Source organism: Cervus elaphus, chromosome 12 (assembly GCF_910594005.1).
Source record: "Cervus elaphus chromosome 12, mCerEla1.1, whole genome shotgun sequence".
In the NCBI taxonomy this organism is placed as follows: Eukaryota; Metazoa; Chordata; class Mammalia; order Artiodactyla; family Cervidae; genus Cervus; species Cervus elaphus.
Genome location: NC_057826.1, coordinates 89,015,784 through 89,032,861, shown reverse-complemented (window position 1 = coordinate 89,032,861; position 17,078 = coordinate 89,015,784). Strand labels below are relative to the sequence as shown.

The 17,078-nt window shown below is 39.0% G+C and overlaps 1 protein-coding gene across 5 annotated transcripts; it reads right to left on the bottom strand.

Annotated features, from left to right (window-relative positions):
- Nucleotides 1-235: 235 nt before the first annotated feature.
- Nucleotides 236-16,730, bottom strand: MTX3 (metaxin 3). 5 transcript variants are annotated; one of them, XR_006344067.1, is made up of 10 exons: nt 16,634-16,730; nt 16,052-16,121; nt 15,591-15,667; nt 13,375-13,467; nt 12,680-12,886; nt 12,372-12,448; nt 11,699-11,856; nt 11,071-11,165; nt 10,183-10,271; nt 6,647-6,699 (listed from the first exon to the last, which is right to left on the bottom strand). XR_006344067.1 is itself a non-coding variant. In XM_043920514.1 (9 exons), exons 1-9 carry the CDS (start codon nt 16,712-16,714, stop codon nt 6,589-6,591), a joined length of 963 nt encoding a protein of 320 aa, XP_043776449.1. In that variant the 5' UTR covers nt 16,715-16,730; the 3' UTR covers nt 236-6,588. The 5 variants fall into 5 exon arrangements, 4 of the variants coding, with proteins under 4 accessions (XP_043776449.1, XP_043776450.1, XP_043776452.1 ...); XM_043920514.1 differs by lacking the exon at nt 11,071-11,165 and having other exon boundaries at nt 236-6,699; XM_043920515.1 differs by lacking the exon at nt 11,071-11,165 and having other exon boundaries at nt 236-6,699; nt 12,680-12,862.
- Between the last annotated feature and the right edge of the window lie 348 nt (nt 16,731-17,078).

Genomic DNA, 17,078 nt, shown 5'->3' with positions numbered 1-17,078 from the left:
AGTGAGCCCTCTGAGTTCACACACAAACCATGGCCTAGGAGCAGGCACCTACCCTCCCTGAGCACAGGCTGGGGAAAGCACAAATGACCTCAATGCATCACAGAAAGAATGGGCATTTTAAAAAGAGCAACCCTCTATGTAGCTCAGTCCCAGCACAGAACTATTTTCAACCACCCCAAAATTCTTCCCAATGAAATACTCACCTCAAAGAATAAATAACATTAAGCCGAGTTAATAAACATTCAAGCAACTTGAGATTTTATTTTGAAAATAGCTATTTTGACATAATATCCAGTTTCTCGTGTATTAGAATAAATTCTTTACAACATTGATCATCATCACCACTTCCGGGTATTTGTACATAATCTCTGAGCAAAATATATTCACAATAGGCAAGGCTATAATATTGAAACTATGACAAACAATGCTTAAGTTTGTTAATAACAAAACTATAGTAGTTGTACACTAGAACAGATGTTTCAAATGTTTGCCATTCAAAGATAAGCTTGGTGGAACAAAACCAATATAAGTATACATAAATTTCTTGTCTTCTTTGCTATCAGTCTTTCAGAAAGATGAAGTTACATTACAAATACCTCAAATTTCCACTTCAGAGTGAGCAGAAAAATGAGAAGACATTATTTCCTATTTTACAAAATAAAACACCAAGTCAGAAGAAGAATAAAGCTCATCTTTATGCAATTAACACAAAAGCTTGAATACACCGATCCTTCTCCAAGAAATACAGATGCCAGCCCTGCAAGACAGGCAGCCAACAGGCCAAAGAATGGATGGCCAGCACACAGCCTTCTCTACTCTGCATGACTTACTCAGGACTGATGCAAACTCTGGCAAGTCATTTTTTCTAGACTTCCAAGGATCTTGGATATGTAAACTCAATGATTAGTATATGTGCTGCTGAAGCGAGCACTAAACTCAATGATTAAAAGGCATTTTTCTGAATTTGCATGAGGAAATCCAAAGAATCAGAACAAAGATCCAACTGCTTTGCACATGGATAGATATCCACCATTACACCACAACTCAAATCCAAAGGCAGGATTTCTATCAAATTCATATCCAAAGCACGGAGTTCTAAACCATATACACTGCAGAAAACAAAGAGCCTCCTTACGATGCGTAGACTGATTTTGTACTCTGAGATGAAATCAAACATATTTAGTCCTCTAAGGTCTAGTGAGGCTTAAACTGGGGGGGGGAATACAGAAACTGCTCAGAACAAAAACTGTAAATGCTCATCCTACAAAAAGCATACACGAACATGCAATCCTTGTCTAGACGATGTCTTAACAGAACTTGAAAATATTAAATTTCCTTTGCTTTTGTCACTGAAGCAACTGTAGACTGTCTATGACACTCTGTGTGTATGCATATATATATATATATATATATATATATATATGTATAAAATAACCAGCTCGTATGTGACTTTAATGCTATAAATACTCATTGCCTTTTTGGTACTTTTAAAGCACAGCCAAAATCAGTTTGGAAATTTGTTCTGGATTCCCAAGTTGGTTCCCCCTGTCTTGTAGACGCCTAAGTGGCTGGTTCTCTGAAACCACCAGTTCACACCCCTGTGCAGCTGTTCCAAGCTAACTGGGATTCCAGGGAAAGTGACTGGACTGACCACAGGCCTCACAGGGGCCTAAACAGCAACCTATTGAAACCCAAAGCCACTTCTCAGTCAACTCCATGGTCCAAGGGAGTCCTAACCTGTCTCCTCCCACCTTCCCACCACTCCCTAGACAGGCAGCCAACAGCTGGAAGCCTTTGCAATGAGCACAAACAAGCTGAAACACTCACAAGGCAGCATTTCTCTAAGCGTATTTCTCAGAACACAAATCCCGCATGATACTCACTTTAAAAAAAATCCACATAAAAATAGGAAAATGGTGTGTAAAATACAGGTCCTCATTGGAGTTTGAAACCACCAACAGCACATCGAAGGTTCTGAGAAGCCTACAGTAACTTCACTTTGTCTAACCCAGAATTTCCCAAACCTATTTGGCCAAAGACCTCTCGATTCATACAATAACAATATATTCTGCCAAAGTATATCTTGAACTGCTTCTCCAAAAAACTAGAATAGAGTTTTTAAAAAAATCTTACAATATAATTTCAAATTAAGAATAATGAGGCTATAAAAACACTTACTTTCCTGCATTTTTAAAAGGAACTGTTTTGTTTTGCTTTGAACAGTCTTTTATTATAACATTTCACTCTCTATAAACATCCAACTCAAAGTAACCATTTGTTATATCATTGTTCAAGAATGTTAGCTCTCATCAGTAATCACTGGCCTCCTCATCAGGACAGAAAATTTTTGTATGCTTTCTGATTTTGAGAATACCTCTCCACCTCAATCACAATAATTTTAAGTCTAGGGCAGGTAATATGGGCTTTAAACAAACATTATTTCCCAACATGAGTTTTGGGATAAATAATTTTACAAATGCTTTAAAAAAAGCAAATTACTCTTATGTCTCTATGAAAATCAGCATTTTGAACATTTAATTACGCTTCAGTTAAACCTTTGAGACTAGGATTACTGACTTTTGACTCACATAATTAACAAATTTCTTAATAATCTAGTTTCTTAGGAAATATGAAAATGCTGAAAAGTAAATGCAAATTACAGAGCTGAACAAGAGAAAAGGCAAAAAATAATTCTGAATGCCAACAACATATACAGAATACCATCATTACAACTCAAATAGGCTATGTGGCTCTGCTCAGGATTTCAATTAGATAAATAACTAAACCAAGACAAAGGCAATCACTAAATCCCTGTAAGCCTAAAACAAAAAACAGAGACACACTCTACACTTTGTTCATCAAAGCATGGTCCCAGTGTTGTTGGCAAGAACACCTTCAAAATAAAGAAGGGTTACCAAACGGAGACATGGAAAATTACGACACAGAGACATGGAGGAGCTTTCTTCAAAGTATTTTAAACCCAGGTACCATAGGGAGAAAAGATATATAAGATCATAGAATTTTTTATATCTTAGGAAAAGGGGTTCTTGGTTTTAGCTTGTTTTTTCTTTGCTGATAAGGCAAACCAAATCTTCAGATAATCATATGTTATAAAGTTGAGTTTGTTTTTGTCTTTAAACTCGGAATGAAATTATATTTAATTTATATTATGCATTTATTCATCTGGAACTGAATACTGAATACTATATCTGAAGCTTTAAATTGTAAATCATAGTTTATCTAAAGATAAATTCACTCTATTGAATTTACTTTTAAAATCCTTTTATTCTGAAATAATTACAGACTCACAAAAAGAAGTTGCAAAAATAGTACAGAGAGAGTCTATGTAACCATCCCTCAGCTTCTTGTCTTTACTGCATTTATATTTTGGTTTTAGAGGAATACAATTTTTGACGGATTATGAGAAAATAAACAGTTGATGAAAAAATCTAATAACCTGGTAAATGACTATTCCTGGAAGAGGCTCTAAGAAAACATACTACTGACTTCAAATGCCACTTTTATCACATAATACTACCTTTAAAAATTGGTTTTCTGAGATACTATCACTGTTACCAATTTCTGCCTCTTTCGATGTCTAGTTTTTTCCATTTTTGTAGACTTCTGAGAACTGTAACTTAGCTCTGATTGAAATAAGTTTTCCCATTCTTTTAAGTTAATATATCTTGCCATATTAAATGAACAAATTACAAATGGAAATCAAAATTCTTTGGACTTAATGTAAAATCTCTATCATTCAAAAAATAAACATATCTAGGTTGAAATTTGATTCATTTGCCAGTGCCAAACTTTTTGGGGAAAAAAACATTGTGTAGGAATGACTATCCTTAAAGGTCTTTTGCAGTTTCTTTGGTGTTATGAAAATGGTCAGCCTTGTGGATAAACGATGACAGTTTGCGGATGAAAGATCTTTATCTTATGGCAATTATCTGACCAATTTTCTCATCCTATACTGCCAAGAAACATAAACACCAACACAGTCCTTTTTATCATATTATCCTCTACCACAGTGTTTTAAGATTGTGGATCATTTATCTCAGCAAACTCAAACTTTATCCAAAGCATATTCTGACAGGTTGATCACAAGCTCTCTGTCGAGTCCTGAAAGTTGTTCCTCTCCAAAAGCTTCCTATATATGCGGCTGATGCCTGGAGTGGTTTGTGCTCAGTGATAGCTTCCTAGCATCTCATTAGCTTTTACCAAAAAAGCACAACTAAGTAACCCAGCATATAAATTCTCACTTATCTAACTCATACTTTGCCTCTTAGCAAAGATAGTCTGCAAGTATCATGGTCTATATGGCATACAGCTAAAGGCAGTTCAAACAAAGCAGGAATGACTGAAAGGAAATAAAATCATATTTACAGTCATCTTTTCTACTAAAAAAAAAGGACAAAACTTGCTATTCCAGAATACCTTTTAATTCAACTTTCAACACATCAAACATTACAGTATGCTTATTGGCTGCATCTTTGTGTCATAAGAACACAATACCCCACATTCTTATAAAAATGGAAACACATTTTTCTTACTCATGGACATCAGTCACTTTATTGATAGAAAACTTTACATAACCCCGTATTATTCTTTTATTTTGTCCATGGGGAAACTTGGGAGTTAAATTTACCATTCAATTTTAGAGTTAGTACAGTTAGGGTTGGGTTAGTATAGTTCTTTCTCCTACAAACTTTTTATTTTTCCAAAACCCAATTTTAACTGTCCTATTTTACATATGTTTAACAATTGTAAGTCACTTCAAATGCTTTTTGAAATCATAATTGAAAATGACTAACCCTGACTAAAGCATAAACAGATGTCTGATTAATGTGCTAACCACCCTTCTTCAGTATACATTAATCCCAGAGGATAATAAAATCCTATAGTCATGATTTCCAACATAGAATATTCATACAGATTTCCAACTGTTGGAATCTAACAGAAGACTAACACTGACCACCACACCCACACACACACCCCCTACCCCCTCTCTACAGATTTCTGACTGCTGGAATCTAACAGAAGACTAATAACATAAAACACACACACCCCACCCCCACCCACTCTCCCACCTGTTGCAGAAGTAATGTAAAACAGATGAGTGACTTTCTCTCAGTGTATCCAAATAGACACCCAAGACCTTGAAGATTACTTTGTTTCTCATTAAAACTTTCAAGAAAAAAATGTTTATGATGACTTAAAGACTCCTATATAAAGAGCCACCTAATACAGAACAAATTGAGAAGATGCAGGTCAAACACTGCTGAGCCCCACTCAGCTCAAATTAGACGAGTCTGCTGACTCCAAACCTGTTTTCCTAACATGGGGGTTTCAGCAGGATGACATAAGATTTGCTGAGCACCATAGTAATCTTTTAAGACACTAATCAAAAACATGGTCCTGTATTTAAAAAACCCCAGAAGTGGTTTTAAGACGGCAGAAGCACCTCAGCCACTAAAATAAGCAAGATTCTAAGTAAATCTTGCCACACAGCAAATCTTTTAATAGTTCAGCAACCAATAAATGGAAAATGTTCCTTAAAATCTATTTCCGATTATTCCAAAGAATCCTTCAATTGTAGTTAAGCTCTATGGAAAATAATTAGTTGTCATAAAGCTTCTGACCACATGGGATGTTTCTTAGGAAAGAACACTGGTCTGAGCCAGGCATGGTGACCTTGGGCCAGGTACACAGTAGGTGCTTCCAGCTGCGGCGGTGGGCTGCTCCTGAGTAGTGTCTGACAATTGGGTGAGTGTTGTAAGACTTACAGCCTGACATAAAAGCGATGCTAACACTCAGCTCTCCTGAAATCAACCCAAGAAAGAGATGACTAGTTTTAAAGATGTACTACAAATACACAGGCCTGAAGCTTCAGTAAATTAAAACAGCCCTTGCTAACCTATACTGAACACATCAGCAAATACTGTTATATTGAAGTGCATATAGTCAGACGAATATTGTATGTTACCACCTTTAATATTTACATGTGTGGTACTAACTCCCCCAAAGGTTAGACTTGTGAGATAATTAAGAAACACATTCCTTGTTGTTTTTTAACATTAAATACAGCTTTTCTATTAAAGAGAATATTAGAATAATATATTTTTCCTGGTGTCTAAAAGAGGTATCAGATTTCTAAACAGAAGAGAAAAGGCCTTAGGCAAAGAGCCACATATTAAATATTCAGACTGGTCTAAGGATACTAAATTAATAAATTAACTTGAATAAATTAAGTATGCACATTCAGAACAGAAGTGGAGCTTTGGGCCAGCAACAAGTGAACCAAAGGCAAAAATCTGCCAAGGTTAAGGCAGGTTTTTATATACAGTACAATGTATTTTCTCCCCCCTCCCTGCCAAGTTCATTTAGCATTCACGCTGTTATTTAAAGTGCATTGCCAAGCTAAAACAGAAGCTTCCTAATGAAAAAAAATTGCTGTCACAGAAAGTTTCTTTTGTTTTAGAGTCTTCCTTCTACCTATTTTTAGCATTTTCTTTTTGCCCTTCACACACTTAGTGTAAGAGATTGCTGCAACAACTACATGACGTTGGACACAAAGCATGATGATGGTCAGGGTGATAGCCGTTGTAAGGAATTACTTTCTTCTTCTGCTGGAGTCAATTTAAGTGTTGGCAGTTTCCGAGGAGGAAGCTGAGGGCTTTGGCGAAGATTGTCATCCATCTGTGGAAAGTACAAAAGGTACATCTGACTAATAGCTATGGTAACACTAATATGGACTGTGGCGTCCCCATCCAAACCATAGCCTAGAAGAGTACAGAACCTTATGTTTCTAGCACTGCTAGAGAAATCTTTTTCTTGCAAATAATCTCTAAAGAATTCTAAACATCATACCTAAATACTGGCTGACTTAGTACATGTATGGGGTTTCCCTTGTGGCTCAGCTGGTAAATAATCCGCCTGCAATGTGGGAGGCCTGGGTTCGATCCCTGGGTTGGGAAGATCCCTGGAGAAGGGAAAGGCTACCACTCTGGTATTCTGGCCTGGAGAATTCCATGGACTGTATAGTCCATGGGGCTGCAAAGAGTCGGACATGACTGAGTGACTTTCACTTTCACTTAGTATATGTATAAAAGCAGTATGGCTCATCCTTGATGTCTTCACAAAATTACAGTAATGCCACAAAATGAACTGTCTACTGAAGTCAACCACAGTACAACTTGGTTTAAGAAACCTTCTAATATTAAGTGTAAAAGCAGCATTTCTGTTAGATTACTTTCCACAGGTTACAAAGTATGTTCTCATTTGAGCTTCTCAAGACAATTATAAAGAAAAAAAGACAATCATTCTCTATTTTACAGATTAGCAAAAGGAAGCTCAGAAAGGTTATCAGGTTTGCATTAGCAAAGCTAGCTTTAGAGCTGAAATGTGAACCCTGGTCTTATTCTAACACTATTGTTCTTTCAACTATACCTCAATGTCCCAATAAAAATGACCTGTACTCCACTCAAAAAGATCACCTCCTTTAGGCTCTGAGTATTTAGACCAAGGAAGGCTAGGAAAAGAGACAGAAGGATAAATACTTTAGACCTAATCCAGAGGCACTGCAAACAATGGATCAGTTCTAAGTCTGCTCTAGAGAAACAAAGTAACATGGAGCACATTTAGAAAATGTCCAAGAGCTTCAGGAGTACATTAGCATCCCTGAAAACATCAGGAGAGGGGTTATTTAGATCTGAGTCAGACCCTAGAAAACTACCTTTAACCAGGGTACCCCAAAACCAGAGTGCAAGGTCCTGGTATTAAGCTACTTCATAAAAGTCTTGAAAGCAGCTGCCATCGATGACCCAAAACCAACAGAATACAGCGTCTTATCACCTAGCTGGTAGATAGGCTTTTTTTTTTTAAGAGTCTTAACATATGTAGCGCAAAACTCTCTCCTTTCAAGATGCTTTTATAAAGCACAGAGGAAATGTTTCAGCAGAGGTACATGGGGTTTATAATCAAAGGAAAAGAATAAAAGACTAACTCAGTTTTCCAATGGACAAGAGTATTCCCAGTGAACTATTTGAATCAGTTATTTTAAGACGTCTTTTTTTTCCTTGCAAGAACTAAGCTACTCAAACATAACTCTTTCTTTTTTTTAAGCTCTAGATTTTCTGTCTAAATGGTGAACACTGGTAGTCAAGAGAATTTGTTGTTCTATTGTCTTGTAGCAAACAGTGACCTGTACTGAGGAGCAGATGGGAAGTGGGGTGGGGAGAGGCGCTAACACAGGGTCAGGAGACCCTCATGTAGTGATGATGCCAAAGTGAACCGTACAGAAGTGGTGGCAGGGCCTCTTGGTTTCACTTTCTGCAAATAAACGTCTGAAATGAATTTGCCACTGATGGAAATGAAAACTACCCTGGATAGTCTTCATCCAGCAGAAAAGTATCTACAACAGTCTGAATAATTTTTCCATTATCCACACTTAACTCTTGGTGTATTTCCTCTCATGAGATTTACCGGGTTGGGCTAAGAATCAAGACAAACTTGGCTTTCATTCAGCTTACCCAAACTTTAACAAGAGGTACATAAGTAAGAAGTTAAGTGTTAGTTGCTCAGTTGTGTCTGATTCTTTGCAACCCTGTGGACTGTAGCCCATCAGGCTCCTCTGTTCATGGGATTCTCCAGGCAAGAATACTGGAGTGGGTAGCCATTCTCTTCTCCAGGGGATCAGGAAGTAAAGCGAAGTGAAAGTCGCTCAGTCGTGTCCGACTCTTCGCGACCCCATGGACTACACAGTCCATGGAATTCTCCAGGCCAGAACAGTGGAGTGGGGAGCCTTTCCCTTCTCCAGAGGACCTTCCCAACAAAGGGATCAAATCTAGGTGTCCCACATTGCAGGCGAATTCTTTACCAGCTGAGCCACAAGGGAAGCCCAAGAATATACCATAAAAAGAAATAAAATGGTCACTCCAGAGAGTGGTAGTTGTAAACCTGGCTATTACCACCAGTAGTAATGGATAAATAATTTCACTCATGAGTTACATAGCTGACTAACTACAAAGCCCATGCTGGAATCCAATTACTAGGGTTCAGATGCTCTCTCTACTTCTTGCCAGTGGAATGACCTCGGGCAGATGATGTTATAAACTACCCTTGAAGCTTCAGTTATCTCATCTGTAAAGTGGGGATAACAGAGTACCTGCACATACAGGGTTGCTGTGAGATTAAATGAGATAACTCATAAAGTTCATATGATACAGTGCCTGTTACTCAATCCCGCAAACCTCTAGCCAGTGTTATTAGGCCATAATGACCCCTTAGCTTGTGAAAGAATGAAGCATTATCCATTTGTATAAGAAAAAAGCAAGTTTATCAAACACTTGAGGAAAAAACTGTCTAACTCTCTTTTTCCACCTAGAATCACCCTTGAAATTTCCATTGCTGGTTCCCTCCCCTGCCCAATTCCTCAATATTTCGCTCAACAAATGCATACTCCCTAAGTGGCAAATATCCACACTAGCCAAAAACTTTAAACATTTAGAACAGAGGATAGGAACATTTATGTGAAAGAAAGAAAAAGACACCATAGTGCTATCAGTAAGAAAGAATAAGCACAAGAGCTTACGATCAAGAAATATTAACACTCAGAGATGGAGAGGAGCAGACAAGCAAGCAAGAAGTGTTTTTCTGTTTCTTTCTCTCTCCCCCTCTTTTTTATTTTATTTTATTATTATTATTTTTTAAATTTATTTATTTATTTTTTCAGTGGGTTTTGTCATACATTGACATGAATCAGCACTAGATTTACACGTATTCCCCATCCCGATCCCCCCTCCCCCCTCCCTCTCCACCCGATTCCTCTGGGTCTTCCCAGTGCACCAGGTTCGAGCACTTGTCTCATGCATCCCACCTGGGCTGGTTTTTTTTTTTTTAAAAGCCAAAGTCTCCTAACTTGAAAAGTACTGCTAATTGTGTGGTAAAAGTAAACCCAATGCTATTATCTGATATTTCCCCCAAACAACCAGTCCATTACTGGCTTCAAAACACTGTATTTTGTACTGCTTTTAGTAAATGTATATTTAAACAACTTTCTGAAAAAAATAAACTTAAAAAAATAAAGAAAAGGGTAAAGGTAATGCATAACCCAAATACAATACTAACTGCAGAAAGGAAAATGCTCAACTAGTACAAAATAACGATTGAAGTAAACTTGACCTTTTCAATCAAGTTGGATTCCTTATTTACAAGTTGTGTCAGTTTCTGCAGATTTGCATCTACCGTTTCTTGTCCAGCAGGAGAGATGCCTAAGAAGCCAGGACAGAAATCAGAAAGAGGAAATTTTGAAAGCCTTACAAGCTGTTTAGAGTCAAAAGAATATTGAGTCTATCCACCCCCTAAGTGCTCCAACCCCCACCCAACTCCCCAAAAAGGCAAAGTGAAAAACCATTCTCGGTTCAAAAGGCAAACTTAAGATACGGTAATACTCCAAAAGCAAACCCTAAGCCAAAGGACTAAATGTGTCCTTCAGGAGACCCAGTTAGCCAAGTGTTAGGCAGACAGCCAAGGTCATTAATAAGAGCGCAGCAGTGCTCACTGCCTTCTCAAATCTGACTTGTACCTTTTCCCCACCCATTTCAAATAGGCCTTTAGTTACAACCACTGCATTTGAAGAGCTTTCTAAGGGCCAAACAAATATCCATGCCTCCAAAGTACTTGAACGGACTTTAAAAAATTACAGATTTCTGGGATCTATTCCAGGAATGAATCCTATTCTAATTCGGTGACTCTGGTACAGGACTTAAGATTTTGTGTTTGTTCTGTGGTCAGGTTTGCTAACCACTGCTCCCAAGTAACAAGGTTGAAAATTACTCAGTTTCATGACTTTCAAACTACTAACCCCTTCCTTGTTACGTACAAGTGTATTATATACAAAACACATAACCCACTATATAAAAAAGTAAACTGTTCCTAAACCAATGGTCCTTATGACTTCTCTTTCTTAAAAGGACGATTTCTGCCAACTCTCCCCACACAAACTGAGCGCAAGGCCCCTCACTCCCGAAGCAGCGAGCCTGAGTGGCAGGCGCCCTCTATTTACGATACCTCGTCTGGTGCAAGCAGTTTTCAAGTACTGGAATCATGGGAGTGTACCTCACCAAAATCAATCTGCTGCTCATTTCTGTTCACGCAGGAAAATGCTAGAAGCAACATTTAAAGTAACTGCCCATTTGCATTAGGATAAAGGCTATCTTTCAGCAGGGACACAATAAATACCTATGGTTAACTTTTAAAAGAAAATGACCCACTTCAAAGGGGCAATATTTAAGGAACAAGAAGCGAGAACTGTATAAAATCCAGAAGAACAGACAAAAGGCAAATAGATATTTCTCTATTGAAAGAAGAACTAACACATGGGGCGGGGGGGGGAGAGTTGGAAAAAATGCCATTTTTTTGAAGTTTTATAAACCAGGATTTCGGAGAAGGAAATGGCAACCCACTCCAGTGTTCTTGCCTGGAGAATCCCAGGGACGGGGGAGCCTGGTGGGCTGCCGTCTATGGGATCACACAGAGTCGGACCCGACTGAAGCGACTTAGTAGCAGCAGCAGCAAACCAGGATTTAAAGACAATATACACACATTTTAAATAAGTAATGGTTTGGTGTATACGTCCTTAGGAGGATATGCAAATATTCTATGCAAACAAAGATTAGCTGAAGAAGAACCACCTTACCTCCAAGACTAACCCTAAAATAACTGTTTAGGATGTCATCACAAAAGCGACAGAGGTTGGAGAGCTGCTTCAAATGTTCTTGTAACTGAACTTTAGGAAAACGTACTTTATAAAGAGGTGCGAGAAAACCAAACACATAGGCATCCAAAGTGGAAGGCCTGAAAAGAAATTAAGGATTTTTAAAAAGCACATAAGAAAATATTAATCTGGGATTATGCTAAAAACTTTTTCTCAAATACATTTATCGATTCTGCAGTATACAATATAGTCTTTTAAAAGGTTTACTACCCATTTGGGCTTATAAAAATGAAGCAACTAGGGTTTTACTCATTAGTAGTTTTTTAAAATACTCTACCCATTTTATTTAGAAGAAAATTTAAGTTGTAAATTAAAAGATTCATTTTTACTCACAGGCATCATGTAGAGACTAGAGACTGGGTGGGAACAGTCTTAAAAGTTTCAAAGTCACATATGCAACATACTAAGTCAATATCGGATTACCCCGACAGAAAGTTTCCTACAGTATAAAATCCACTAAGTATTTTTTTAAGTGGCAAACTCATTGGGGGTGGGGTAAGAGGACCAGGCAAGGGAACTTGCTTTAAGTAACTAACTGCTCAATGGATATATGCAAACAAAACATTAAAATGGTTTTATAAGGGAATGTACTCACATATCTCCAAAGAAAAACTGGGATGTTCCCAATCTGTTTGACAGAAGATTTAGGCACTCCTTCGCATCTCTGTATATCTAATAAGGATGAAATTACATCTCAAAAGTAGGAAAGATGCTCGAGAACTCCTTTTCAGGCTGGCATCGATAAGTATTGGGCAGGCCAAAAAGTTTGCTCAGGTTTTTCTGTACTATCTTATCTTACAGAAAAACCCGAATGAATTTTTTGACCAATCCAATAGTTTCACCCCTGCTCTCTCTTGTCCCTCCTCCAGAGAGCCCTTGCTCTGAAGGTAATTCCAACCATACCTGAGCTTCTACTTCTCGAAGGTGGTAGAGGGGAGGCTCTCCCCTGGTCAGGAGAATCCTATTCAGCGCTCCCTTAGACATTCTTCCAGGCAGGATCAAACTCAAGGGAAAAGGCATTCGTGAAGCAAACCATGGCTTTGTCACAGTAAAGTAATTGTCACTCTCAACCCAGAATGTGTGAAGCTGCAAAAGGAGGGGGAAAAAACACTACCAGGATATTCTTTTATTAAAAGATCATTCAATAGATGTAAAACTTTTTCATAAATGTCTCTGAGTGAAGTTAACTTCATACCCATTCTCCAGCTAGGATGATTCAAGGACATCAAGATTTTTAAACATGTGAGTTTTGTTTTGCTCTATCCCAAGCATCCAGAATAAGGCCTGGAACATAGTAGGTGCTTAATGAATATTTTCTGAATGAATTACAGTTGGCCCAAATCTATACATGGAGCAACAAACTCTGTCTTTCACAGAGAATTTTTATTTCCAAAATGACACTGTCTTTCACTTTGTTGGTTCCTATACTAGTTGAATGTCTAACAGAATCAACCCAGTTTCACAGTTATGTGAAACAATTGAAAATAATACATAAATGAAATTTCCTCTCTTAAGCCTCTTCCAATATTTTTCTTCTAAACAGACTAAGTACATTCTCAGTAAGTCACTAAAATACTGTAATATTCACCAATGCTCACCACTGCAGGAAGAAGCTTCTCTTCAAGAAGAGCAATGTAAGCTAGCGTATCTGCCCCTTGTTTTGCTGAAAGTTCATAATCAGCATTGTATTTCTGTTAAAAAATATAAAACCCAAAACCTCATAAGTCAAGAACATCCCAAAACAGTGAGGCTAAATAAACTAGGACTCCTACTATTCTTCCTCAAAAATGGCAAACATATTAAAAGGGAAAAGAGAAATAAAAATTCAGTAACAAATGCTACTTAATGCAAATAAAGTTCTGAGCATAGCGTCATGTACACAGTAAGGTCCATAAATGTTAGTTGTAGGTTTTTTTTTTATTATTAACTATTATTTCACTGATTGTTAATGACCTTACTTTTTTTTTTTTTTAATTTTTTTTTTTTCCAGTGGATTTGTCATACAATGATATGAATCAGCCATGGATTTACATGTATTCCCAATCCCGATCCCCCCTCCCACCTCCCTCTCCACCCGATTCCTCTGGGTCTTCCCAGTGCACCAGGCCGGAGCACTTGTCTCATGCATCCCACCTGGGCTGGTGGTCTGTTTCACCATAGATAGTATACATGCTGTTCTTTTGAAATATCCCACCCTCACCTTCTCCCACAGAGTTCAAAAGTCTGTTCTGTATTTCTGTGTCTCTTTTTCTGTTTTGCATATAGGGTTATCGTTATCACCTTTCTAAATTCCATATATATGTGTTAGTATGCTGTAATGTTCTTTATCTTTCTGGCTTACTTCACTCTGTATAATGGGCTCCAGCTTCATCCATCTCATTAGGACTGGTTCAAATGAATTCTTTTTAATGGCTGAGTAATATTCCATGGTGTATATGTACCACAGCTTCCTTATCCATTCGTCTGCTGATGGGCATCTAGGTTGCTTCCATGTCCTGGCTATTATAAACAGTGCTGCGATAAACATTGGGGTGCACGTGTCTCTTTCAGATCTGGTTTCCTCAGTGTGTATGCCCAGAAGTGGGATTGCTGGGTCGTATGGCAGTTCTATTTCCAGTTTTTTAAGAAATCTCCACACTGTTTTCCATAGCGGCTGTACTAGTTTGCATTCCCACCAACAGTGTAAGAGGGTTCCCTTTTCTCCACACCCTCTCCAGCATTTATTGCTTGTAGACTTTTGGATAGCAGCCATCCTGACTGGCGTGTAATGGTACCTCATTGTGGTTTTGATTTGCATTTCTCTAATAATGAGTGATGTTGAGCATCTTTTCATGTGTTTGTTAGCCATCTGTATGTCTTCTTTGGAGAAATGTCTGTTTAGTTCTTTGGCCCATTTTTTGATTGGGTAATGACCTTACTTTAGTGCATGGCATGTAGTACAAACTTAATAGAAGCTATTATTATTTTGTTAATTTATAATAAGGAAAAGTTCTAATTAGTTGTGTTCCCCATGAAAAGAAAAAACTTTCCCATTTAGAAAAGTTCTAAATTTTGTTGACATAGGACTTCCTTAACTATTGGCAAAACCAATGATAACTTTCACATTTATATAAATTGCTACATGTTTAAACATTTAAAATATATAAACCTTGGCATGTTCAGATATTTTGGATACATTATTTCATGAAACATTTAACTGCAGCTATTAATTTAAGTACTTAAAAAAAATAGTTACTAGTTGATAGGAACTCAGACCTCATACCAAGCACAAAATGTGTAGCAGTTATGAAACTAAATTTACAATCATATCAATAAGTGTAATAGTGAAGATAGCTAAACTGAATCTACTTATACCTAAACTTCAATAACAGCCAAGCAAAGTGCACGATCATATAAGTTGACTGTAACTCACTATATGGCTTTCGAATCACAGTACAACTCATAATTTAGAGCAGTGACTCTCAGATTTATTTCTTTTTAATCAAACCCTATGTATCTCCAAGGTGGTTAGATGGTAAAGAATCTGCCTGCAATGCAGGAGACCTGGGTTCGATCCCTGGGTAGGGAAGATCCTCTGGGCAAGGGAATGGCAACCCACTCTGATATTCTTGCCTGGAGAATCCCCATGGAAAGAGGAACCTGGCGGGCTATAGTCCATGGGGTCACAAAGAGTTGGACTCAGCTGAAGCGACTGGGCATGCATGCGTGCATGTATCTCCAAAAAAGAATTCTAAACAAATATTTTTAATGTTTTTCTTTTTTTAAAGTAACATGCAGGGAGGGAGAATCTACTTATTCAAAAAGGCCCACCCACCTGTTTTCTTAAAAAGTTTAGTATTTTTGCCGGCTGAGAAATAGTATTGTCTTCAGTTGTCAAAACTGGTACCTCTCCTATAATCAAAAAACATTTTACACACAAGGAAGCATTTCGATATCCTTTGAAGAGATCCCAGTACCCTTAAAACTATACCAATCACATTTGGAGGAGGAAAAAATGAGTAAGATATTTTAGGTTTTTGCAGTTTTACACACACACACACACACACACACACACATATAGTTTTGGAGAGCATTTCATTTCTCATAATCTCCACTTATTTGGCTTGTCCTTTGAAGTATTGCTCAGAATGATCAAAACATAAGCAACAGACAGTCAAGGTCATGGTGAGAACTAAAACCCCAAGGTACTCCATGGCTACATGCCTCCTACTTTAAATGAGAGGGGGAGGGGGCAGAAAGGGGGCAGAAAGGAGCGTTTAAAAGTTTACAGTGTACCTCTTGAACCTCTCCAGGTGTTATCTATGACATTGACTTTCAGGGGTGCACCAGAAAATTTGGCGTAAGCCTGAAAGAGAGTTTGGAATAAAACATTTTAGACTGAGTACTAAAGGAAGTCTGCAGAGCAGCCTGACTTCAAATCTGGGTCCCCCAAAAGGTAGACTCATCAGGCTCCGGGGCTGCATCCCTCCCCAGACTTCTAGCCGGCGTTGCGTACGCCAGCTACCAGGGCTTCAGGGGCTTATTTCACCCCCACCCCAACATTCAGGGGATACCGAGCAGGGAGCGCGCGCCCCCTGCTTTGGGCTTTCATTCCACCGCCCAGACAGCTTTGCATGATTGAAAACACTCAGAGCCAAGCGGAGAAGCCATGACTTCCCCCCCACCGTGGCTTCGGCGGGGACACAGGCTAGGCTGTAACTTCTCGGACGCGAGGGAGCCCAGATCGCTGCAGCAAGCAGCCCCCGGGCCGGAGCGCCGCGCGGGAAGCACCGTTCGCCGCCGAGACCCGGCCAGCCGGCCTGGCGCCTCTGGCCCCGCCCCTTCTTGCCCGCGCCCGCGCCAGCGAGACGGCCTCACCATCACCACCAGGGAGTCGCTGTGCACCGACGGGAGCCCCCAGCCGCCTCCCCAGCAACTGAGCTCCAAGGGGGCCGCCATCTTGCCGGGGCCGACCTTTGGTATCCCGGAAGTGCTTTTGCCACCTACTTTCCGGCAGGTGGGATCACGGGGGCGGGGCGAGAAAGAGAGAAGAGATCTCTGGGGGCCCGGAGAGAGTCGGGAAGGACCCCTGGAGGGGTTAATCGCATGCTTAGAATCAGCTTGGCCTAGGGGTTGAGAGTCCTGGGCAGTAAGTCAGATAGCCTGCCAGTAAGTCCCCAGATACTTATTGCATGCCTAATGTGTCCCATGGAGAAGGAAATGGAAACCCACTCCAGTGTTCTTGTCTGGAGAATCCCATGGTCAGAGGAGTTTGGCAGGCTCCAGTCTCTGACCTGGAGAATCCCATGGTCAGAGGAGTCCA

Coding starts and splice junctions, on each gene's coding strand:
- MTX3 (XM_043920514.1), bottom strand. CDS start 16,714: ATGGCGGCCCCCTTGGAGCTCAGTTGCTGGGGAGGCGGCTGGGGGCTC. Junction 13,468..15,590: donor TAAACTTTTTAAGAAAACAG/GTGGGTGGGCCT, acceptor ATTTTTTAACAG/AAATACAATGCTGATTATGA. Junction 12,449..12,679: donor TTCGAGAAGTAGAAGCTCAG/GTATGGTTGGAA, acceptor CATCCTTATTAG/ATATACAGAGATGCGAAGGA.